This window comes from Vipera berus, assembly GCF_964194415.1.
Source record: "Vipera berus genome assembly, chromosome: 7".
NCBI lineage: Eukaryota > Metazoa > Chordata > Lepidosauria > Squamata > Viperidae > Vipera > Vipera berus.
The window spans coordinates 41075473-41098962 of NC_138209.1; the positions used below are offsets into that span (position 1 = coordinate 41075473).

At 35.6% G+C, this 23490-nt stretch overlaps 1 protein-coding gene across 2 annotated transcripts in view; it reads left to right on the forward strand.

Moving 5' to 3' along the window:
- PRSS12 (serine protease 12) overlaps positions 1–23490 on the forward strand; it is a 49506-nt gene that overhangs the window by 19656 nt on the left and 6360 nt on the right. For both annotated transcript variants that reach the window (XM_081332753.1, XM_081332752.1), the window contains 8 exons: positions 1395–1545; positions 10711–10889; positions 11859–11997; positions 13492–13688; positions 17398–17539; positions 20138–20337; positions 20513–20591; positions 22867–22989. In XM_081332753.1, the coding sequence (XP_081188879.1) occupies positions 1395–1545; positions 10711–10889; positions 11859–11997; positions 13492–13688; positions 17398–17539; positions 20138–20337; positions 20513–20591; positions 22867–22989 (1210 nt within the window). The remainder of the gene's footprint in view (positions 1–1394; positions 1546–10710; positions 10890–11858; positions 11998–13491; positions 13689–17397; positions 17540–20137; positions 20338–20512; positions 20592–22866; positions 22990–23490) is intronic.

The following is a 23490-nucleotide window of genomic DNA, read 5'->3' on the forward strand; positions in this document are numbered from 1 at the left end:
CTCTAAGAAAAACAAATTGTGATTAGCACAGGTTTTTATTTTTGATGTCTAAAGAAAAAAAGTTCAAATCAGAATGCTATGGGACCTCTTAGAAACAAAACCTAGAGTTTACAAAGAAGTAGGATTTCCCATCGAATTCTGAATTTGCACACTATTATTCAATAAAAGGTGGAATTCTTGTGAAGCTGATTCAAGTATGAGATCATGTTACCGGAGCAGCTGCTAGAAAGACATGCCTATCATTTGAGAGTGATGCCTTGATAGTCAAGGCATGTAATATGGTATGTATGTATATACTTGCGTAGGCCAAAAATACTTGCTGGTGTGGCAATTTGTCACCTTTTGCAAAAATGCATGCCTTACTTCTTCCTAAGTCCCAAATGGAACACTTTTTGACTGCCAGTTGATTGTTAATATTTAAAATATCCAGGTGGAATCATATTTTTGTACAGAAGCTGCACAGAGATTAGAAATGTTATGGCTTTTTTGGTATTTCTTTCCTTTTTAACAGAATTATGCTATAAAGGCTCTTTTTAAAAAGCTCTTTTTAAATGTATGTAGAACTGGAAAAACATATTTCAAAAAGGCTTCATTGTTCTTTTTAAGAGGGCTCCTTTAATAGAGTTGATTTAAAAGGTCACTTGAAGAGGGCTAGAATGAAAGAAACATAGAGTTCTGTAGACAGATGTTTTTTCCTACCTGTTAGCCATTTTAAAATCTTGCTTAATCTTAGATGTAGCTAGCAATGAATTCCACTATATTAAAACAGTCCGATTAGAGATTAGAGCTGTCTGCATTTGAGGAGAGGAATTGCATGAAAATAGTTTGGGACATGGCAGTATCACTAATGCCTAAGTTACAATGTTCTTACATATTCTAATCCAACCTTTCCCTCTCAATTAGGCTTGTCGTTGGCCATGGTAATTGGAAGCATTACATTTCACAATCCCAACCCTTTTGCATTCTAATTCCTGGCCAGCATTGAACACTGGACAAGATAATTTTATTTAAAATGTGATCAGCACAGACCAGGAATTAGGATCATTGCAGTAATAACTATAGCAATTAGACTTATATACTGCCCCAGAGTGCTTTATAGCACTCTCTGGGCAGTTTACAAAGACCCAACAATCTGGGTCTTCATTTTACCAACTCTGGAAGGATGGAAGTCTGAGTCAATCTTGAGCCCCATTAGGATTGAGTTCCAGGCTCTGGAGAGAGTTTGTTTACAAGACTGCATTTTAACCACTCACCACTAGGGCTTCCTAATCTAATAGTTATTGGATTGAGAAATGAAATACTCAAATGTTACTAGGAAATGAATAGCATTTTTTTAAGCTGTTCCATGATTTGGTAATAAAAACTGATTTTTCTCTTCATATTTTTATTTTCAGCCTCTGATCTTATTCCAATCCGGCTGGTGGATGGCAGCCAGACTTATGAAGGAAGAGTTGAAATCTATCATGCTGGCCAATGGGGAACTATCTGTGATGACCAGTGGGATGATGCTGATGCTGAGGTAGTCTGCAGGCAGCTTGGCCTTGGGTTAGTTTGTACTAGATACATTATTTTCATTTGTTAAACTAAAAGCACCCAAGATGCTTAGGAAACCTCAAAATGCTCATTGTCCTTCATAGAGTAGAGCTAATTGGTTTTGAAATCCAGTAACATTATCAGAAGGTCAGCAGTTTGGCGGGTCAAATCCCAAGTGCCGCGTAACAGTGAGCGCCTGTTACTCGTCCCAGCTTCTGCCAACCTAGCAGTTCGAAAGCACGTAAAAATGCAAGTAGAAAAATAGGGACCACTACAGTGGGAAGGTAACAGTGTTCCGTGCGCCTTTGGCGTCTAGTCATGCCAGCCACATGACCACGGAGGTGTCCTCGGACAAGCGCTGGCTCTTCAGCTTTGAAACGGAGATGAGCACCGGCCCCTCGAATCAGAAACGACTAGCACGCATGTTGGGGGAAACCTTTACCTTTTTAAACATTATTTTAAAAGATAAAACTTCCTGAAAATTTTGGAGGATTGGTTCTCAGTCTTCCATATCTTAACTCTTACCAAACACTTTGTCAAATAAACTGCTTTCCCCAAGACAGAAACAAAAGACATTTTTTTCTTTAGAAGGTTGCATGTATCTTTTCAGACATTTTGTTATTCCATTTATTGGTTACAATATGTTTAAAGTAATAAAAAGGGCAGCAATATTGATGACACTATTTTGAATTAAAGCTAACTAGAGCTCAAGTGGTATTTGCCACTTTGAGAATAGTCTTCCATATACCTAAACCAATAACTGCGTTCAAATAACAATAGAGAGAACACACTATTGTAAAATAGCAACAGCACTTAGACTTATGTACAGCTTCATAGTGCTTTACAGCCCTCTTTAAGAGGTTTACAGAGTCAGCATATTGCCCCCAACAATTTGGGTCCTCATTTTACTGACCTAGGAAGGATGGAAGGCTGAGTTAACCTTGAGCCAATGAGACTCGAACTGCTGGCAGCCAGAAGTCAGCAGAAGTAACCTGCAGTACTTCATTCTAATCACTACGCCACCACAGTTAGGTTAGGATTTTTACTTTGGCTTTGAGAAGCTTCTTCTTCCAAGATAATTAGTCCCCTTGGCAAAGCACCCTTGGTGGGAACCTTGTTCCTCTTTGTTCCTCTCTCATCCTAACCCTAACCCTCTCTCTTTCTCTTGTGGATTTTCTGCCTGATTTGAGGAGGAAAGTCAAGCCCAGTTTGTCTACTTCTGTATACTTGGTACATATATCACAGGTTGAGAAGCACAGTTTTAGAAATGGGTCGGTGGTTTGGGAAATGCCTAAGTGAAAAAGTACTTCCTTTCTTCTTCTTTTCTGTAATATAAAGTGCTGAAATGGGAACCACTTTATTGTTTATTATTGAATGTAACAGAATATAACCCATTTGGTTAGTTGATGGTTTTTAAGCAGTTATTGGACTATGAACATCATGTTATCTTTGCTAGGTGAGTATCCATAAGTATTCATAAATCAGACTTCTCTAACTGGTGCTCTCCAAATTTATTTATATCATTGCTTTAAGCTAGATACAGTCTCAGGTGATCTGGAGGGCTCTGTATTAGAATCAGGGAACTTCAGAAGTTCATTGTGACTTGTAATATTTATCCCAAAGGAAGCCTAGTCTGAATTTATTGTAAATTAATTTTCACAAAAACAAAGAACAGACCTAAAGCAAAAGGAAAAAAACCCCAACTCAACCTAATATGCAGAAAAAAAAGTTGTGCATAATATCTGGATCTTTCATCCTGCCAATAGAAGACTGACCAATCCAGGAATTTCCTCCTCCTGAATAAAAATTGGATTTACGTCTGTCTGTCTGTCTGTCTGTCTGTCTGTCTGTCTGTCTGTCTGTCTGTCTGTCTGTCTCTCTCTCTCTCTCTCTCTCTCTCTCTCTCACACACACATACACACACACACACATACACACACACACATACACATACCTCTGCCAGATGTTGTACTATAAAGAAAAAGGTTCTGGACAAAAGATTGACTGCCAATTCAAATTAATTGTTTATAAAATAAGATACACAATTTATAAAATTAATACTTTTTGTTTATTGTGCTGATCATTGACCAAATACAAATTACTTGACAAGAACATTAACTGATTCCTATCCCCATATACAAATTATCCTTCTCATTTAGATAAACTATGTGACACGCTGTGGTGGAAAAGTCCCCTCCTAAATCATCAACAACTGGAGAAAATCCAGATGATTATTTTATAGCACATTATAGTTAGTCACTTGGTTCTTCAGAGGCAAGAGCTCCAAGGTCACATAGTTCCAATATAGGATGTTCCTCATAGAAAGCTTGAACATGCATGTCCATTAGCAAAAAATCCCAAATACAAACAAAATAGCTTTACAATTGATAAAGAAACATCAATCATCGCAAAGGTAGATGCTGGTTTTTTTCATGGTGTGAAATCATTACTAGAAAGACAGTAGGCTTGAGCTAACTACTATTCCACAAGCTGACAGTGGAAAAAGGGAGAGATAAAGAGGTATGGTAGAATGTATCTCTGAATTATTCCTCCTCTCAGGCCATGAATTCTTCAACCAATTAGTCACTATCAGGCACAGGCTGGTACAAGAATTCCATTCTTAAGTATGCTACCTACTAGAGATACACAATAAAGGAATTTGAAATAAACTTATGTGTCATACTATACTTATATAAATCAAATATGATTACATCATTGAATCATCCTAAGGTCTTATTTCCACACTAAATAAAGGTAAAGGTTCCCCCGCACATGCATGCTAGTCGTTTCCGACTCTAGGGGCCAGTGCTCATCTCCCTTTCAAAGCCGAAGAGCCAGCGTTTGTCCGAGGACGTCTCCGTGGTCATGTGGCCGGCATGACTAGATGCCAAAGGCGCACGGAACGCTGTTACCTTCCCACCGTAGTGGTCCCTATTTTTCTACTTGCATTGTTTACGTGCTTTCGAACTGCTAGGTTGGCAGAAGCTGGGACGAGTAACAGGCGCTCACTCTGTTACGCGGCACTCGGGATTTGACCCGCCAAACTGCCGATCTTCTGATCAACAAGCTCAGCGTCCTAACCCACTGAGCCACCGCGTCCCTTCCACACCAGTCACATGGAAACACATGAGTATATAAACATACACATACCCCCTTTCCTGTTTGTGGCAGAAACAACAAAATGGGTGAAGAGCAAGAGATAGATGATAAGGAAAAGAGCACAGTTCTGATTATGTCTTTCAGAAAGGATTAATCTCACTCAGCAAGATTTCAAGCATGGTTAAACTTCAAATTAATCCCAAAAGGCTTTCAGCAAATGTATCAGTTTGGAATCAGCCAGCACCTAAATTACTTCCATTCCTTTATTTTCAAAAGTTTCTTCTATTCTTATCAGCTAATACATGACTTGTTCAGTTAACACAAATTGTTGAGGTAACAACAATCTTTTTACCAATCAAATACTTTGGATGCCCCTCATGGATAAAGTTACTAAGATTTATTTCATCACAGATTTTATAGATCCTGAACTGATAAACATCTATTTTTTCTTGCTCATTTATATTTTTCTTGAATGAGTTTTAGCTAGTGATCTGAATACATTTTTGTAGATGTCTGCCTTATCTCATGACCCTTGTCCCATTTTTCTAATTAAGGGTAGACTACGAAGACCTGACAATGTTATTTAGATGGTCTAATCCAGGGGTGTCAAACTGCCAGCCCGTGGGCCAGTTTCATCATACCAAAGCTGCGCCCACCCCATTGCTGGCAAGCAAAAAGAGTCATGATACATCGTGACACGTCATGTGATGTGGCAAGTTTGACACCTGTGGTCTAATCTTAAGTATTTGAAATTGCAAGCCAGCAGTTGAAGAATAAAAATACCAGTATAAAAGCAACCAACTTAAGATTTAATTAAAACAAATCAATTTATGGAAACGTCACACCTGTAAATAGTATTGTCTTCATGCAGTATAGGAAATATTAGTTGCATTAACATCAAAATATGTACAGTAAATTTGAACAGTTTTGAAAACTTTGTGATAAAAAAATGCCCTTGTCTGAAATAGCAAAATAGACACTTGACAGGCCTCACTAGAAAACTAGTTCTACTTTCATTTGTTTCCCAAAACTGCTGCAGAATGTTGATGTCATTTTTTTCTTTCTCTTCTATCTGATAGTTGTGGATTCTTTGTACTAATCTCAGTATTGGTAATGTATAGGATAAGGTTAATAGGCTTAAGTCACTTTGCTTTGTAGACCTGGAAGAGGAAATATTTACATGTTTGGGAGAGGGGTTTTGAAGCAGACTTGCCTGGACACGTCCCTTGCAGCTTTTTGGTAAGATTTTTGATAGCATGTTAAAAAGAATTTTCCAGGTCCCTTTCTCAGAAGCTGGAGAAACTCAAACAAATAAGACACAAAGGCAGGCTGCTGTAGAAATGAGCTTGATCCATTTACTGTATTTCCTAACAAAAAAGAGGTTTGTTCTTGGTGGGAGCAATTGGATGGTACATTGGTCCAGTTTTTATAGGAGTTTGAGCCCTTTATGTTAAATGTGTGGAGGAGGTTTGTGTGTTTGTGTGTGTGTGTATGTGTGTGTGAGAGATTGGTACTTCCATGTCTAGAGGAATTGTTATTTTCTATACTTGTAAGTTCTCTTTTTGTTGTGCATATGGTTTTTGTAGTTGCCCCTTAGGGGTGTAGGAAGTGTGGGCATAGGTGTTTTTGTCTTTTTAATTGGGTGATCAGCTTCTGTCTATTTCAATTCTTTGCATAATCAGCTTGTCTCAGACTAAAACCAGGGATGAGCAATTCAAGGGGAGGGGGCTGTATTTTATTCTTATAGAATTTCTTATTCTTTGAGAATTTATTACTAATTGGAAATTTCCTTCTATTCCTCGGGGGATCACTACCTGAAGTGTTTTGCCAATACCTCTTTCCAAGGGCTGAGAGAGAATGAATGGCCCACAATCATTTGACTGGTTTAATTTGCACCTAAGGCAGAACTGAATCTCATGTTTTTCTGGTTTCTTGTCTAGTTCCTTAACACTACACCAAACAGCTCTCTAAAGTATTCAGCTAACTGGTCATAAACAAATTAATCACATGAATGAATGAATGAATGAATGAATGAATGAATGAATGAGCATTACAAAGGAGAATATATATAGCTACTATTTTGGGGCTGTTGGAAACAGACATGCAAATAATGTTAAAAAGAAAACACAGATTGAAGAATGGATGCTCAGACATTAGTTTAAACTAAATTGATTTAGGTAATCTTTTGATTTTCAGTAACGTGTGCATTCAAAATATGCATGCTACTCCTCCTTACATTTATAATATTCATATCTCATAAGAACCAAAACTAAATATTTCTGACTCTTTAATTCTGTAGATTTCAACCCAAGTTTCTTATGTCCAAACAAAATGTCAAAGACTGGGCTATGAGCTTTGGTTTATTCAGTGAAGTTTCTGAAACTCCTTTCTAAGCCTTCCTTCTTAATTTGCTGCTCAGCATGTTACTCCAAATATTGGATGAGACTGAGTGTGGTTTCTGTTATGTACTGGGCTTGTGGTAATACACCACGTGCGTTGCTGGAGCAGCCAATGGCTCTCCAGCAACCCAGACTGGCCGTCTCTGGTCCTGCAATTGGCTAGCCCCAGGCGGCAAGAGTGGGTTCAAACCCATTGGCTGCCGCCTAGGGGCTAGACTATATATTGTGGCTGGTTGCAGCCTAAGTTTCAGTACAGTTCCAGCAAGAATAAAAGTATGAGTTATCCTGTACTCAGTCTCGTGTCATCATTCCTGCACCCAAGAGCCCATGACCTAACAGTTTCTATGTCATGAATGGATCTCTTAGAATCTAGGTGGAGAAAACAGTCTTAGTATAGATGCAAGCACCTGTATGGAATACAAATATCATTTTGATCCCAGTTGCAAACTGCAATTTCAATTGCAACTTACGTTTGCAGTTTCAAAAACATCCTACAAGTTGAAAAGAAGTTCCCCTTGCCTTAAACTCATATTATAAGTGATAGGAATAAGTGAATGGTCTTCAAAATGTAATATTGAAAGAGTAATTGAAAATGGAATTTGCTGCAGTCGAAACTTACTGAGTGGAGAAACAAGCTTACCAAAGCAATTATAATGGATGGGAAACAGGGAAGGATAGCATAAAGGGAGGATGTAAGATAAATACGTAGGCAAAAATTAGCTTGGTCTTAGAATGGGAAAGGAAGAAGACAAGCTATAAAAACATCTGTAAGAGGAAGTAGCTAGCCAGGAAAACTTAACTAAAATGAAAAACAGGAAAGAACCTATTGTTCTAAGGAGCCCAGAACTCAAAACTAACAATTGAATATGTCTAATATTTTATATTATTAATGTACATGTGATGTATGATTTAGTATGTAGCAGGTAATAGGTAGGAGATGGTCGGAAAGAGTAACCTCATAGTACCTCAGCCAATGGGGAAAGAGGAGGGATGTGGCGGCCAGGACAGGGTTGTATAAAGGACGGAATATTTTGGGTTGAAACTTTGGAGAGAATCAAACTTTGATAGCTTTTCCCCCCGGCTTATTTCAATAAATGAAACAAAAGGCCTTCACAATGTCTTGGCTGGTTATTGGTCAGGCGAGCCAAGGAAAGTGAAGGAAAGTAGCCAGGAACACATAACATTAGTCAATTTTTTATTAAAAAAATATGCAAAGCTGTAGTTTAAAAATGCATAGAAGGATGCTTTGGCAAATAGACTCATTTTCAAAGAACTGAAATCTACCAAGAAAGGAGAGATAAAAGATATAGTAGCTGGGCATGGGATAACGTGGGAAAGAGATATTTAGCTACGGTATGTGGACCTTGTCAGTTAATCCAGCTGCAGATTGTAAACTAAAATTTCTTTGCAATAACCTTCCTGCTTGTCATAGATTGTCTTTGGTATTACTATGCAATATGCTTTCAAGGATTCACAAACACAGAACACGAAGTCTTTATTCAAGACTTCAAATAAAGTCTTCTTTTATTTGAATTCCTAACCTCCAGTCATTTGAAATGCAGTCTCAGTACTGTAAGCCTAAATATAGCTATGAGAGATCTTTTCACATAATTCCTTGCAGTATAATACAGTCTTTTGCAAACCAATTTATTTTCTTGGCATTTTTTGTCTGTTCCTCTTTTACTTACTGAATAATGAATAAAAGGATTATCAAGAGATTAGGAACATTTTTTTAAAAATGTGTTTATTATTAATTGTGCTTGCTTAAAAATTCAGTGATGTGAATAATATTAATGTTCTGAAACATATTTTAGAAAAGTGCATAAATTAGAAATGAAAAGGATGAATGGAGAGACACTTCTAGTCTTAAATATTGTCAGTCATATATAATAATCTCTTCCAAACCCAAAGAAAGCTTCTTGGTAACTAGTTCAAAGAACATAGCTAGGGCAAAAAATGATGTAGCATTAAACATGGATTTGCATTTGATATATAATCATTTAATATATACGGTACCTATGCTTTTGTGAATCTGAGTATGTATGGAAAAGAATTTAATCCCTTCCTTAGTAACTTCAGTGATGAATAGAGTGGAGTGACAGAAATCCAAACCTCCGGTAGACAGCAACAAAGAATGAGTGTTTTTATGCCTTTCTGCTGCCATTTAGTGGGTGTCTCATTTTTGCAGTCCTTAGTCTTGAAGCAATCCAGATCACTGGATTGCTCTTGGTACTGAAAAAAAATAACAATGGTATCAATGGAAGTTTCCTGCTATCATAAATAACAGCTTAGGAGAACAATTATAACCAACAAAAAGGAAAGGATAATATTTTACTTTCTACTTGTCATTCTCCCCAACCTTAACAGCTATTAAACATATTCGTAGAACCATTTACAATTCCAACAAGTTTAACTGGTAGCAGTAATTCTATTTTCCATGATTAGACTTAAAACCAGGTAGATGGCCATAGGAATTGGCTGGAGACTTGTATTGCATGTGGGGATTTGCACAGAACAGAATGTGAAACAGAACAAGCATGAAGAATCACTTTCTGCAAACCAAATCCAGCCCACCTTCTTTACTTCTTCAAGCTCACTTTTTTTTCTACCAAATTGAAATTTTAATCAGTTGAATGAATTGCTGAGCATAGGGGCGGAGGGGTAAGGTTCATGGGAAGATGATTCTAGGGTGGAACGTAGCATGAAAACATAGTTGACTGCCTGAGTGACCATTAAGTATGTACCTTGGCAACACGCAGTTGAATGTCCAGTGTTCCCTGCTGGGATATGTCCCTGATATGTGTGTCTGAATGCCGATTTATATCTTTGCTGCTAAAGGCTATTTATTCCTGATGATATTTTGGATGACAAAAAAAGATGAATAGTTTTCTGTTAAGGAAACAGACTTTTGTGTTTGATTGATTTCTTAAAGAAGTCATGTCCTAAAACAGTAGCCTGTGCTTTTATCATTTTTCTTGGTCAATTATCAAGAGATTTTTAAATATTATTTATAAGTAACTTATCATAGGAAAAACATTTCTTTCTCACCCTAGTCCATAATTTATTTCTGTTTCACTGGTTCTGCTTCCTCATAACTGGCAGCCATCCTGATTATAAGATTCAGTTATAATTTCAGTCTCCTGCAGACAAACACTTAAAAAAATAAAAATATTTTATTAGTCATGAAGGACACCAAGATTTATCTTGGGAAAATGTGTTGAAAATAAACCAGGATGCATAAATCACTTTAAATTTAAGCCTGGATTTTTCAGCTGTGTATGCTATAACTGTCTGGGTTATACCAAATGGGCTCTTGCTTCAAATTTTATTTACCCTGCTTTTTCTACTTATGTTTATATTCTCTCTCTCTCTCTCTCTCTCTCTCTCTCTCTCTCTCTCTCTCTCTTTTTTTTTTTTGCATATCCCTCATGCCAGTTTATTGTATTTTGAAAACAAATTGCATTTGAATTTATATTTCTCTGTCTTAAGCTATTTTAATATGTACATTTACCGGTAAATAAAAAATGACAGGTTTTCTAGTTTAAGGATTGTACATTGTATAGCCTTAGTGTTATTTTGAATAGTAGTATTTGCACAAGTAGTGCAGATTATTTACACAATTAAATTGCAGAGTATTTGTCTTACCATCAGTTTTCCTCTGTTTATTATGTCTGGACAGTGGAGTTGCCAAGGCATGGAGCCAGGCTTATTTTGGAGAGGGCTCGGGTCCTGTGCTACTGGATGAAGTACGCTGTACAGGAAATGAGTTGTCTATAGAACAGTGCCTAAAGAGTTCCTGGCAAGAACACAACTGTGGCCATAAAGAGGATGCGGGGGTTTCATGCACTCCTCTGGCAGGTATGCAACAAAGGAATCACTTTTCTGAACCAGAATCACCGCATGAGTTAAGATTAATTGACACAAGGTGGTTGAATATTTTTTGATGTCTTTGGTAACATTTCTGGATGTAGACCAAAAGCCTCATTCTGGCTTCCAGAATGTATTGGCCACATTTAAAAACAAGCATGAAAGGAAATGCCTATGTCTGATGAGGAAAAATATGCCACGCCTCCTAGTGTAACCTAATTGCAGGGGGAATGAATGGAAGTTCAGTATCAACATCTGTGAACAGCTCTGCAACTTCTGTTTATCTTCTCTTTAGCGTATCCTGTATTTAACCTAAACATTTTCAAGCACCTGTTGAATTTTAAAGGACGATTGGCTTCCCTAGAAGTTTTCCACGATTTGAAAATTTAAATAACTTAGTAATGGAGTAGCTCTGGTTCCGTGAACTATGAAAAATGTCCATGATTCAGAAAGTCAAGATTCCACATGAAGAAGTTCCTGTCATTTATTCTAAAAATATTCTGGTTTTCCCTGACCGTTTTGTGTCTTATTTAACCCAATTGCAGTCCTTAAGCAGTGTAGAGTAGGAAGTGAAAGGACATTTGTTTGTGTGGGGTTTAACAGAGCACAGAAAGGCACAAGTTAAAGATATAACTTATCCTGTCTTTTACTTTTGTCTACATAATTTTGTCCCGTAAATTATGAGCATCTGGGATGAGGAATTATACCTTTTATATTTCTATAACAATAATTATGCAGAAGTGCCTGGGTAGACTCAATACCAATAAAACCAATGCACTCTAATTTTATTAAAATATTTATAGCAGGAAATTCAATATCAGGGTGTTCCTCTAACCTTCTGTTTTCCATTTAAATGATGTGAAAAGTTATTATCTAGCCTATAACTGTTCTATTTTGCAGTGCACTTTCTTTTCTGCAATAGTTACATACTAAAATACATTCGTATTTTGAATGCCACAGATGGTGCAATTCGACTAGTTGCTGGAAAAAGCAATGAGGGACGGCTGGAGGTGCTTTATAATGGACAATGGGGCACAGTCTGTGATGATGGATGGACTGAATGGAATACGCAGGTGGTTTGTCGACAACTGGGCTTTAAGTAAGCTCCATTTATGTGAAGCTACTAACGATTATGCAGAGCAATGCTGATAATACTAAAGTGAATTGCACTGCTTTGCTTCTTTGCTTTCTGATCAAAATCTAATTGTTTAATACTGTGTCCTTGGAAAACTACAACAAAAAAGAGCAAATAATAATAAAAAATGCTAACTCTGGTTGGGAAAAAGGGCAAGAATTGTTATCTTTATTTACTTATTTTTGCAGCATGAATTATAATTCAGCTTGTCTTTTCTGTATTACAAATTGTAATAAGTGAACAACTTGTCATGAAAATATTTGTATTCTAATATCAACATAGAAACTGGGACCATAATTGAGGAAATACAGAGCTGAGGATTGCTATGCTTTGGGCAAACAACCTGGACATTTGTAAGATCATTTTATTTTTATGTAATTATTAATCAACTTTATATAACAATCCATTTCATAGAAAGTGACTCTGGGTGGCATACAGCAATCCAGTAAAACAATAGAAATATAAAACACTCATCTAAAACCATTAAAAATCAATAAAGACAAAACTAAGAAATAATACCCAGAGGAATATTAACAATAAAGGAACTACCTCAATAATTCACCTATCTCTTGTGTCCTGAGGCTTGCTGGCATAACCAGGTCTTGATGACCTTCAAAAGCTCCAGACTGATGTGGGGAAAAGATTCCACAATGTGGGCACCATAGCAGAAAAGGCCTATTGCCAAATGAAGCTTGGAAGCCGTAACTTGCCCATCTATTGGATCTGGTGGGATAGGCAGATTGAATCAAAAAGAGACAAATAACAAATAACTTCAAATAACCTGGTCCTATACTATGTAAGTTTTTAAAGGTTAATACCAGCATCTTGAACTGGACCTGAAAACAAAATTCCTACAATCCAGACTTCATACTAGATAAATTCCAAAATGTTGAACTCTAATTCATTCTCTCACAGTATTCATACATTGCTCTAAAACATAATTTGATTTATTTCATTTTGGCTTAAAAGCATAGTGTGCAATCCCAGCTATTTTCATTTGAAAGTCCTGGTTTATGGCTTTGCATGATGTATGATCCCAGCCAACTGCAGTTTATTCAATAGATGGTTGTTAGCAGTTTGACTTCTGGCTAGCTAAAGTCACTGATTTAATGCTTATGCCTTATTAAACCCTACAGAGAAAATTCGCAGTGCAGAAGAAAGGAATGACAGAATATATATATGTGGTTAATTTAATTTATGAACACAGTTTAAAGGAGTAGTTAAGCAACCAGTAGCATTACATTTATAACAGATATCAATGGTGAAATGTGGCGTTAGAATAATATATTGATTTTGAGCCTTAATAAATATAGCCATGGATTCTACTAACAAGCCTAAATTAAAAGTGAAATTTTTTTAAAAAAATATTCAATAGATTTCAATGAAATCAAGACTGATCATGGAATATATTTATAGTATGTATTATAACTGTGTAAGTGCTAATGTCTATGTAAACAGGAATGGGAAAATTGTTTCAGAACGCTACTTAGAAGAAAATACAGGACTTATCTGGCTGGATGACATTACCTGCTCTGGAAAAGAGTTTAACATTCTACAGTGTTCTAAGGGGGAATGGGGACAGCATGATTGCAGCCACCAGGAAGATATTAGTATACATTGCTATCGAGATAATGACAGCCACAAAGCCTTGTTAGGTAAACTGCCTTTTATTTTATTTGTTTATTCATCTGCCCATCTCACAAGAAAGGAACTCTTTTTTACATGGACGTCTGGTTCCAAAATATTTAGGGATGTTTGGGAGGAGAGACTGAAAAATTGGTCTGAGAATCAGATATCTTCCAATTGCGTTGAAACTTATTAATTGCCCTTGGAATTCTCATTCATCATGGAGTTTCTTGTCCTATTGCATTTGGAGAACACCAGCTGGGGAAACAAATGATTAGCAAGCAGTGATCTCCATTTCCAATACTGGATTTTCTTTTCCAGTTAAATAAGAGAATCCTTATCTAACTCTCTCCCCTTCTCTCCCTCCATCTGTCCCTCCCTCCCTCTCTCTTCCAGGCATAAAATAATATATGTTGTCCTTGCATTAGGAGGTATTAAAAATTTTAATACGTCCAAACAAAAATAGCAGAGTCTTCCTTCAAAATAATAAGATCCTAACTCTGGACAGAACAATTGCTCTATTGGAGAAAAGTTATCATAAAAAATGTTTTATTTTAGTCTTTTTAAAAAGCTGCCAATAATGGAACCTGACAAACTTCAATGGCCAGGCATTGCAAAAAATAGGGTAACACTGAAAGCGAACATGATGTGATGGTCAAGTGTTGGACTATAAATAGGAGGAACCCTGTTTTAGTCTACTCTTACACATAGAAACCTGATGACTTTAAGCAATCATTATAGCTGAGCCCAGCCTATGTCTCAGGGTAGTTATTGTGGGAAAAACAAGGAGAGAGTACTATGTATTGAATATTGAATCCATGAATGAAATATCTGATATAAATTAAATACAATATAGAGAAGGCTTTCTAGTTTATTCTACCTACCCTGAAGCTCTTAAATGTAGCAAAAGACTAGAGTTTAAAAATGTACACAAACAGTTAGGGTAGCTTAGTGTGAGCATCTCTTACCCTAACAAAACATCTGTGTAATATTTCTTAATTCCACAGCTATATCTTCAAGCATATTGTTAAAGAATTAAGTCTACTATAAGATTAAAAACCTGAACTAAAGCTTCAAAATTATTTCCATAGCCGTGTTTCTTTGCTCCTGAATCTCTTCACTGCTTTCTTTTTATGCTTTCTAGTATCCCAAAAGTGTTATTATCCAATAGCATGTCTATGTAGGGGAAACAAAGTATATTTCCAGGAATGGAAAATTTAAACTCAGAATATAGGAATTCACATCTTGGTGCCAGTTTACATAAACATGGATTTGTGTTGCAGTACTCATAATACATAACATTGAATCTGTATGGAAATCAAAATGGTATGTTATCTTTTGGTTAAATAGATCCATATGGTAAAATTCCTTTTTCAGTACTGAGACTTATACTACTTTTCTAGTTCTCAAACAATATTCTAAGTAGTAAAAGTCAGTTCACTAAACATGAACTTTTCTATATTTTATGCCGTGTTGTATATAAGTATGAACTTATAGTTACATTATACAGCATGATTTTCCTAAAGCAAGCCTTTTATTGATGAACAAATAAATTAATGAAAGTTGCAGAAATCAGAGGATCATTTAATTTGATTTCTATTATAAATGTTTCCAATGAATTAAACCTTGACAAATATATTGTCACATTGTTTCTTCTTTTTCTGAATCAGATTTTCTAAAAATAGTAGCTCCATTAAACAGAATTCAGTTGGGTAAAAATAAATAAAACATTTATAAGAGCATAAAGATTTCCAGAATTAATTTGAGAATATTCACCCACTACTTCACTCTTTCATAAAGGCTGATCGGTTTTGCTCTGGCTTAATATTTACGAACTAGGTAAACAATTGCTTACTTATGAGAGCTGATTAACATGGTTACTTTAATGTGTTATGATTGCAAGTATATTTTTACATTAAAAACAGTTACGTATAACCATAACTGAGACCACATACACTTCATGGCACCATGTGTTGGTGTGCATAAATGTTGTTTGAGCAGGGTAGGAATATCATGAGCAGTCAGCATAGAAATTTTAGTATTCCAGAACTGAGAAGCTTGGACATTCAAAGATTATTGGAGTCCAAATATCAACTCAGCCAGTAGGATCATGATCAAAATTAGGAATAATGGTCAGGAAAGCTGAAATCCAGCAGCCTCTGAAATGTATTGGCAATCTCTGCTATATGTATTTATCAGAGAATATTCACTTTATTTTATTTTTAGTAGATGTGTATACAATTGTCTTATAAAATATACGTAACAGGTTTCAGAAAAAAAGAAAACATTAAAAGGGACGAACTGTATATCCTTGGAATCTCAGTAAATAGAAAATTCTTGGTTGTTTTTGTTTGTTAATGCTCAATTTAAAAAGTTGATTTTTTAAATTTTCTAAATATAATAAAATCATAGTAGTGGAAGACTTTCCTATAATACTTTACTGCTAGATTTTGGAGGAAAAGTATAGTATAATATTGTAGGAAGTCAGCACCCCCCTTCTAGAGAAGGAAATATTTTGGGGGGTATTAAAAAAAGGCAGAATATTATATTCCCCCAAAGGTATAATGGAGGGGAAAAAATCTTAAAAGGCTTTTCTGCCCAGGTTTCCCCCGGGCAGAAACTAAGCAGGCCAGCTCTGTAGAAATGCAGATTTGACAATCCTATTCAGAAAGACTAGGCCACCTATTCATAAGCAAAATGCCTTCAGCCACAGCCACAGTGAAGGAGAACATGACCTTTAGGACACAAAGGGATTAACCCACCATCACTAGAATACCAAAAGCTCAGGTCAAAGTACATGACACAGGAACAGGAGCAACCTCAAACAGAAACAACTCCAAACACAAAACCCCAGAAAGGTATAAAGCCACTCCAAGCTTCATTTTGTCAGCCATCCCAGAAACATGCTGCTGTCACTGAAGTTTCTGGCAACTAAATAAACTGAACATTCTTTCCTAAGCAGTCTCCATTTTGTTTATTCCTGACTTGGACTGGACCCTGATGATTTTTCTTTCAACAATATAATGCATTAATTATTATTATTAATAATAATAATAATAATAATAATAATAATAATAATAATAATAATAATAATAATAATAATTTAATTTCTATACCGCCCTTCTCCCGAAGGACTCAGGGCGGTGTCGTTGTGTAATGTTGATAACTTTTGACTTTTAAAACTCTCTGAAAGAATAGTAAAGAATTTTGTTCTTGTTTTTAATTCCCATTGAATGTTGAAAACCCTTGTGAGTGAATGTTCAGGCCACTTAGCTGACGAGGCAAAATGCAAAATAAAACAACTTTACCAAATCATAAGATATGAAAGTGTTCTGGTTAGTGTAAATGATTACAACATGCACATATTTCCCTGACATTGTGATTATACATACCCATGATAGCCGGGAACAAAGTTTGATATGTGTGCAATTGCTGATCATATATTATGCTTTTTTTGTTTGGGTTTCCCAAGCCTTTACATTTAAAATGTTTTATTTGTGCACTCTAGTTTGCAACCTTATATTTGCAAGCAAATATAAAATTGATATTTTTTAAAAAAAACCATGAATGTTAATTCATTTGTCAGATTTCAAGGTTTTTGTTATAGATTCAAAGAACATATTTTTCCCACATGGCTATATAAATTGGAATGTTTATTTCTAGATAACAACTTTCCTTGAATGTTTTGAGACTGTTTCTACTGTGTGGTTATGTCATTAGTTATTAATCTATTCCCAGGGCCTCCTATCAGATTGATGGATGGTGAAAATAAGAAAGAGGGCCGAGTAGAGATCTATATTAATGGCCAGTGGGGCACAATTTGTGATGATGGATGGTCTGATAAGGATGCAGTTGTGGTATGTCGACAACTAGGCTACAAGTAAGAGATCAGTTTTCAGAAATCAGAGTATAATCTATTCTTTGTGCCAGATTAATAGCTTAACATATTGATAATTTCATATACTAAGATAAATGCTGTGTTTTCACTTTACTGCTTTGCCATTTTAATATTGTCTTAATAGTAAAAATAGGAGTGTATGGGGAATAGGAAATTGAGGCATATGGTCAAATAAGAGATTTCTGTGACGTTTTAACTAAGCAACATAGGAAACCAGGTGGAAGTTCAAGAAAAGTATCTTTAAAAGTTTAAGGACTTTTGTATCATTTTTTCTGTTGCTTATTGAAAAATATCTAAGCAGTGAGTGAAAGGGAAGTGGACCTGTGAATCTGTTTTGATTATACTAACTATAAGCAATGCTTGTTCAGAATGAATAACATCCCTTTGGAAAATTGAATAATTGAAGCTTTTAATGGATAATAAAAAGTATTTAGTTACTTTAACACACCCACACACCCACAAACTCTTACATTACTGCCTGCATTTCATCATCTTTTTAAAGTCTATTTTATATACAAAATTAAAAAAATGTGAACAGCTATAAGGGAATTATATAGTTGTACACAATATATTGTATATGATTTGTATACAAAAAGTTGTATACAATCCTTTGATTATCTGTAATCGGTACAAGGTTAAGAGTAAAGGGAAAATTTTCCAAACAAGAAAAGATCTGCTGCGTATTGTCTTAGTCTATAAATGCAGATCATACAGATCAACACTTGTGGGCCGTTTAGTTCTGAGCACTGGACTACTGGAATTTTAATGAACTCTGTTTTCTTTATTCCTTTTATAAAATCAGCCTTAAGTAAACATAATTGACTAAATTGCATAAAAGATCTATATTAGTAAAAATATTTGAATTATAAAACATTTTAATGCCTAAAATGTTAACATGTATAATACTTAAGATAGTAATTAGTTTTATTGTGGCCTCTTCATTTCCTTCACTGGGACTAAGGCATGGGATTGTACAAAAGAAGAGCTAAAGCTATGGAATGCTTAATTCCTTTTTATTTTAATAATGTACTTTGCTTGCTGCAACTATATGTATAAAAGGTTTCTTTAAAAAAATTTCAGTTAAATGGCTTTATACATTTTACAAACCAACCTGTCTCTCAAGATGTGCTTAGTTTATAAAAGATAGAAGTATATATGGTAGTATTGTGTCATAATAGCAGGGCTTTTTTCTCATAGAACGCTCAGAACGGAGTTCCGGCACCTTTTTTGGATGGAACCTTGTAGGGTAGGCAAGGCAGGTTGTATGACATGTGTGAGTTCCGGCACCTTTTTCTTTTACAAAAAAAGCACTGCATAATAGTAACCGAGAAACTAGTGATAAAGCAGGCTGTGTTATATTTCCAATTATGCCACATATCCTTCATTTACAAATAGTATTACTGGAGTTGATATTATTGAATAAATAAATTTCTGCAGATTTGAGATACAATCTAATACAACTATTATATTTGATTAAATGACCCACATGATGTTAATGAACGATAACATGTTATCGGATTATTTATAACCTAGTTCTTATTTATAGCAAGTAAAGTGATGACTATTTTTTCAGATCTACAGATAACATAAACTATTTTTATTCCTTGCAAGATAAAATGATTACAGTATATTAATTAGACATGTAACCTTTTCTTGAACAAAAACTCTAATATGGGTAGCATGAATGGGAAAGCAAAAGAAACAAGTTTCGCAAATCCCTCTCTTTGCTTTGGCTTGTCATATTGTGATACTGCTCTAGAAAAAAACATATTATACTCTTGTGCATGGGCATATTGGACTGGGTAACATACTTACCAGCAAGGATTTAAAACTGATGAAAATTCAGAATAGGATAATACCTTTATGAGGGCCAACAAAATGTATGGACTTTGGATATTTTCTGAACTCTTTGTCATGTAAGATGCTACCATAAAGAGTTCATAAAATCAGAGTAAAAAAATATATCTCCAGATTGGTAGATATTACAGCCATGAGGTGTGCAGTTCAAACTGAGTCTTGAGATGGGAGCATATATAAGACATATTTGTTAATTCTTATATCTGTCAGGTTTCACCCTGATTTTGTCAAATGAAGAATTCTGAAGTTTTGTTTGGGTTAGTATATAATATTTCATCCATTCTGATGAATGAAAATGGCTGATTGTTCTGAGTGAAAATTGCCACTAATTTTGATAGTCTTGGATTTTTTTAAAAAAATGAAGTTATTAACAACAAAATTATTAAAAAATAATGTTTAAGTAAAACTTTGTTTTATCATCTGAATAACAAAAGAAATTATTATATTCTTTTCTAATATTAAATCAATCTGGTAATAAAAATTCTTTATAGAAATATATATATAGCCTTTGAAAATTATTAATATGCTAAATAAAATAATAATTTGAAAAATAATGCTGTAACAAACCTTTCTCCATCTAATGGACAGTCCTACTAGAGATGGCAGAGGAAAATTACTGATGTTTATTAACACATGAAATAAGAATTCCGTATATTGTTCTTGTTGTCGTTGCCGTTATGATTTATTTTAAAAGTTGCCCAATTGATATTCCCCCCCCCCCAGAGGTTTATCACGAGCAAGGACTATGGCATACTTTGGGGAAGGAAAAGGTCCCATTCATGTGGATAATGTGAAATGCACAGGAAATGAAAGATCCCTTGCTGATTGCATTAAACAGGATATTGGCAAACATAATTGTCGTCACAGTGAAGATGCTGGTGTCATCTGTGACTATCTTATCAAGAAAGGATCCAGTAGTAAAGGTGAAATGAATATAAAGTTCAATAATTCTCTTATCTGTAAATTGTAAAGAAATATCGGGGAGTATTTGGGTTGTTTTTAGGAGAGAATTGTTTGATCATTTTGCTTGTCATTTGAAGTATTCTCTGTATTTACTGGTTGGAAAATTTAACTTCTCTGCTTTGAACCCTATTTTAGATTCTCTTTCTTCTGTGTGTGGTTTAAGAATATTGCACCGTCGCCAAAAACGGATTATTGGTGGGAAAAACTCCTTAAGGTAAGTTACAGACACCAGTTTAAAATCACAAAGCCATCCTTCCCTTACCCTGGCTCTCCTACACTTGTGCAGCACCTGGCCTTCCTTCACTTGCACACAGATTGCACCAGGCCTGCCTATGGCAGGTTCCCATGGCACCTCATTGTTGCCCGGTTAAAGGCCCACATATCTTGGAGCGCTTCTTCAAAGACCTAGGTCTTCCCATATTACATATTACTTATACAGATAGTCCTCAGCTTACAACAGCAATTAGGATCTGAATTGTTATTGCTGTGGTCATGTGATGCCATGATTTATTACTGTATTGCTTAGTGATAGCAATTCTGGTCCCGAATACTGTTGTAGCCTGAGGACTGTATAAGTAATATGTAATATGAGAAGATCTAGATTTCTTAAGAAGTCTATAGTACTGTGAAATGTGGAAAGAAAGAGAAGAAAAAGAGAACCAATAGCAAGGAGTAAATTACAGATACTCTTCATTTTATAACCACAATTGAGTCTGGAATCTCACTCATTGAGCGAAATAGTCATTAAGCAAAATATTACATAACTGCTTTACTCAACAACCTCAATCCCAGCACTCCCACTTGTGGTTGTTAAGAAATTATGCAGATCATTAAGCAGACAAAGTCCCAGGTAAGTGGCATGGGGTTCCCCGGGGAGACTCCATGCTCAGGAGCTGAAAATCCTCCTTGCCAAAATCCAAGGATTTTCTGCCCTTGAGGAAGAGACTCATGTGTGACCCATGCTGGGACTCTTTCAGCAATCACCCCAAGCTGCTTACGTTATCACACTGCTTTCCTGCTTTCTGCTAGGATTTCAGCTCCCTCTCATCTCTAGGGCTGGATGAAAAAGCTGCCCATTAAGGAATGTCATCTCTCCACATGTGAAAGGGAATGCTTTCCATGGAGTGCAGTAATGGGGCTCAGATCTTCAGGATCTGAACTCCCTTTCTGCATTTCACAGGATGTCATCTCTTCAGTACGAGGAAGGAAATGCCTTTGACAGTGCAGAAATGGAGTTCAAATAACCAGGATCTGAGCTCTGTTTCTGTACCTTGTGAAAGGATGTCATCTCTTCTCTGGGTGTAGAAGGGAATGCCTTCAATGGAGTGCAGAAAAGGAGCTCAAATATCAGGATCTGAGCTCTGTCTCTATGTCCCATGGGAGAATGTCACCTGTCTTCCACATTTGGAAGGGAATGCCTTCCACAAAGTGTATAAAATGAGTTGAAACCACCAGGATCTGCACTTCGTGGAAGGCATTCCGTTCCAAATGTGGAAGACAGGTGACATTCTCCCATGGGATGTAGAGACAGAGCTCAGGGACAAATGATCCTAAAGAAAATCTGTGTGATGTGTTGACACCAATTTGGTGATACAAGATTAATCAAAAATAAAAGAATATAATTCATTAATAGAAGACGCACCTGGCTTACATGTGAAAATCTGAGTCTGTGGACTCAGACCATACAGTTGCTAGCTAAATAAATAAAATTACTAGGCATCTCCAATAATTGCTAAAAATGAGATTTGGAAGACACAGTCACATATGCAGTGTCTTAATTTAATTTTGCAATGGTATGTTGGGTTGCAATTTCTCTAACACATGACTGCAGAGTCCCCAATTTTTGGTAGAATATTAGGTGCAATGGAAGAATTGCAGAGGCAAACAGATGTGAAAAATCTTCATTTTGTGAGCAGAATTCTATTAGTGTTTTTGATCTTTAAAAATGCAACTCCTTCAGAAGTACACCTTTGATAAAAAAAAGTGGGGCATGGAGAAGCTAAAATTAACAAGGTTTATCTTGAATATGATGACAGCTATGCTTATCAATGTCTATTCTTATGTATTATATTGATGATGATGAAAACAACCAGTATAGCTGTACACTTTTCTATGTGAATCATTGTCAAATTAATGTGTCATAAATTAAAAATAATTTGTTAAATTAGCAAGTTTTCACATATGCCTCAGTATCTGTCACTCATTATTTCTATAGATAAATCCCAAAATGAGCATGTTGCAAAACTAACTTGCTAAAATGCTTTTTTAAAAAAATAAAAAAGTAAAAATAAAATATGGATGTGTAGAAAGAGGCTGGCTGAATATCTTAACTATCCTTGGATAAATTCAGAATAAAGTGGTTGGACAGGTTTATATCTCCTGTTTGGTGATTCCCTACGACACTATTTTTTGCACTCATGCAAATACATAAACATATTTTTATTTTTAACTTTGGAACTTTCATACTAATTATATATATCTGTGTCTAGGGGTGGTTGGCCCTGGCAAGTAGCTTTACGCATTAAATCATCCCATGGAGATGGAAGACTTCTATGTGGTGCCACTCTTATCAGCAGTTGCTGGGTGCTTACTGCAGCACATTGTTTTAAGAGGTATTGTTGCAAAACTTACAGAGCAGTGTGTTAGCATAATAGTGCAGAAACTTAATGCAAAAAGACAAAGATAATAAAATATATGGACGATTCTGATATTGCTCTCAAACTATGCTCAAAAAAAAAAACAACAGCTGCACTTTTAAAGCACAACATTAGTATTTCATATTTTAAATTACTTTTGCTTCTGTAATCTGAAATACCTTCATTAATGTCGTTCTGAAAAGCTTGGATTTATTTAAATAAATCAAAATGAATGAATAGAAACTGAAAGCAAATCGATAGACATAAGTCAGCTTTCCCCAATTAGGCACTCTCCAGATGTCTTGGGAATACAACTCCCAGAATTAACAGATGGGTAACTTTTAGAGGAAGACGTGTACTCAGTCTGGAATGAACAAACATATGATGTACAAATCTGTAACTCAGTCAGTGTATAGGATCAATGTGCAAACAAGCAGAAAAAAATAAGAAAAACACCCAAGCTTTCTCAAGCTATGT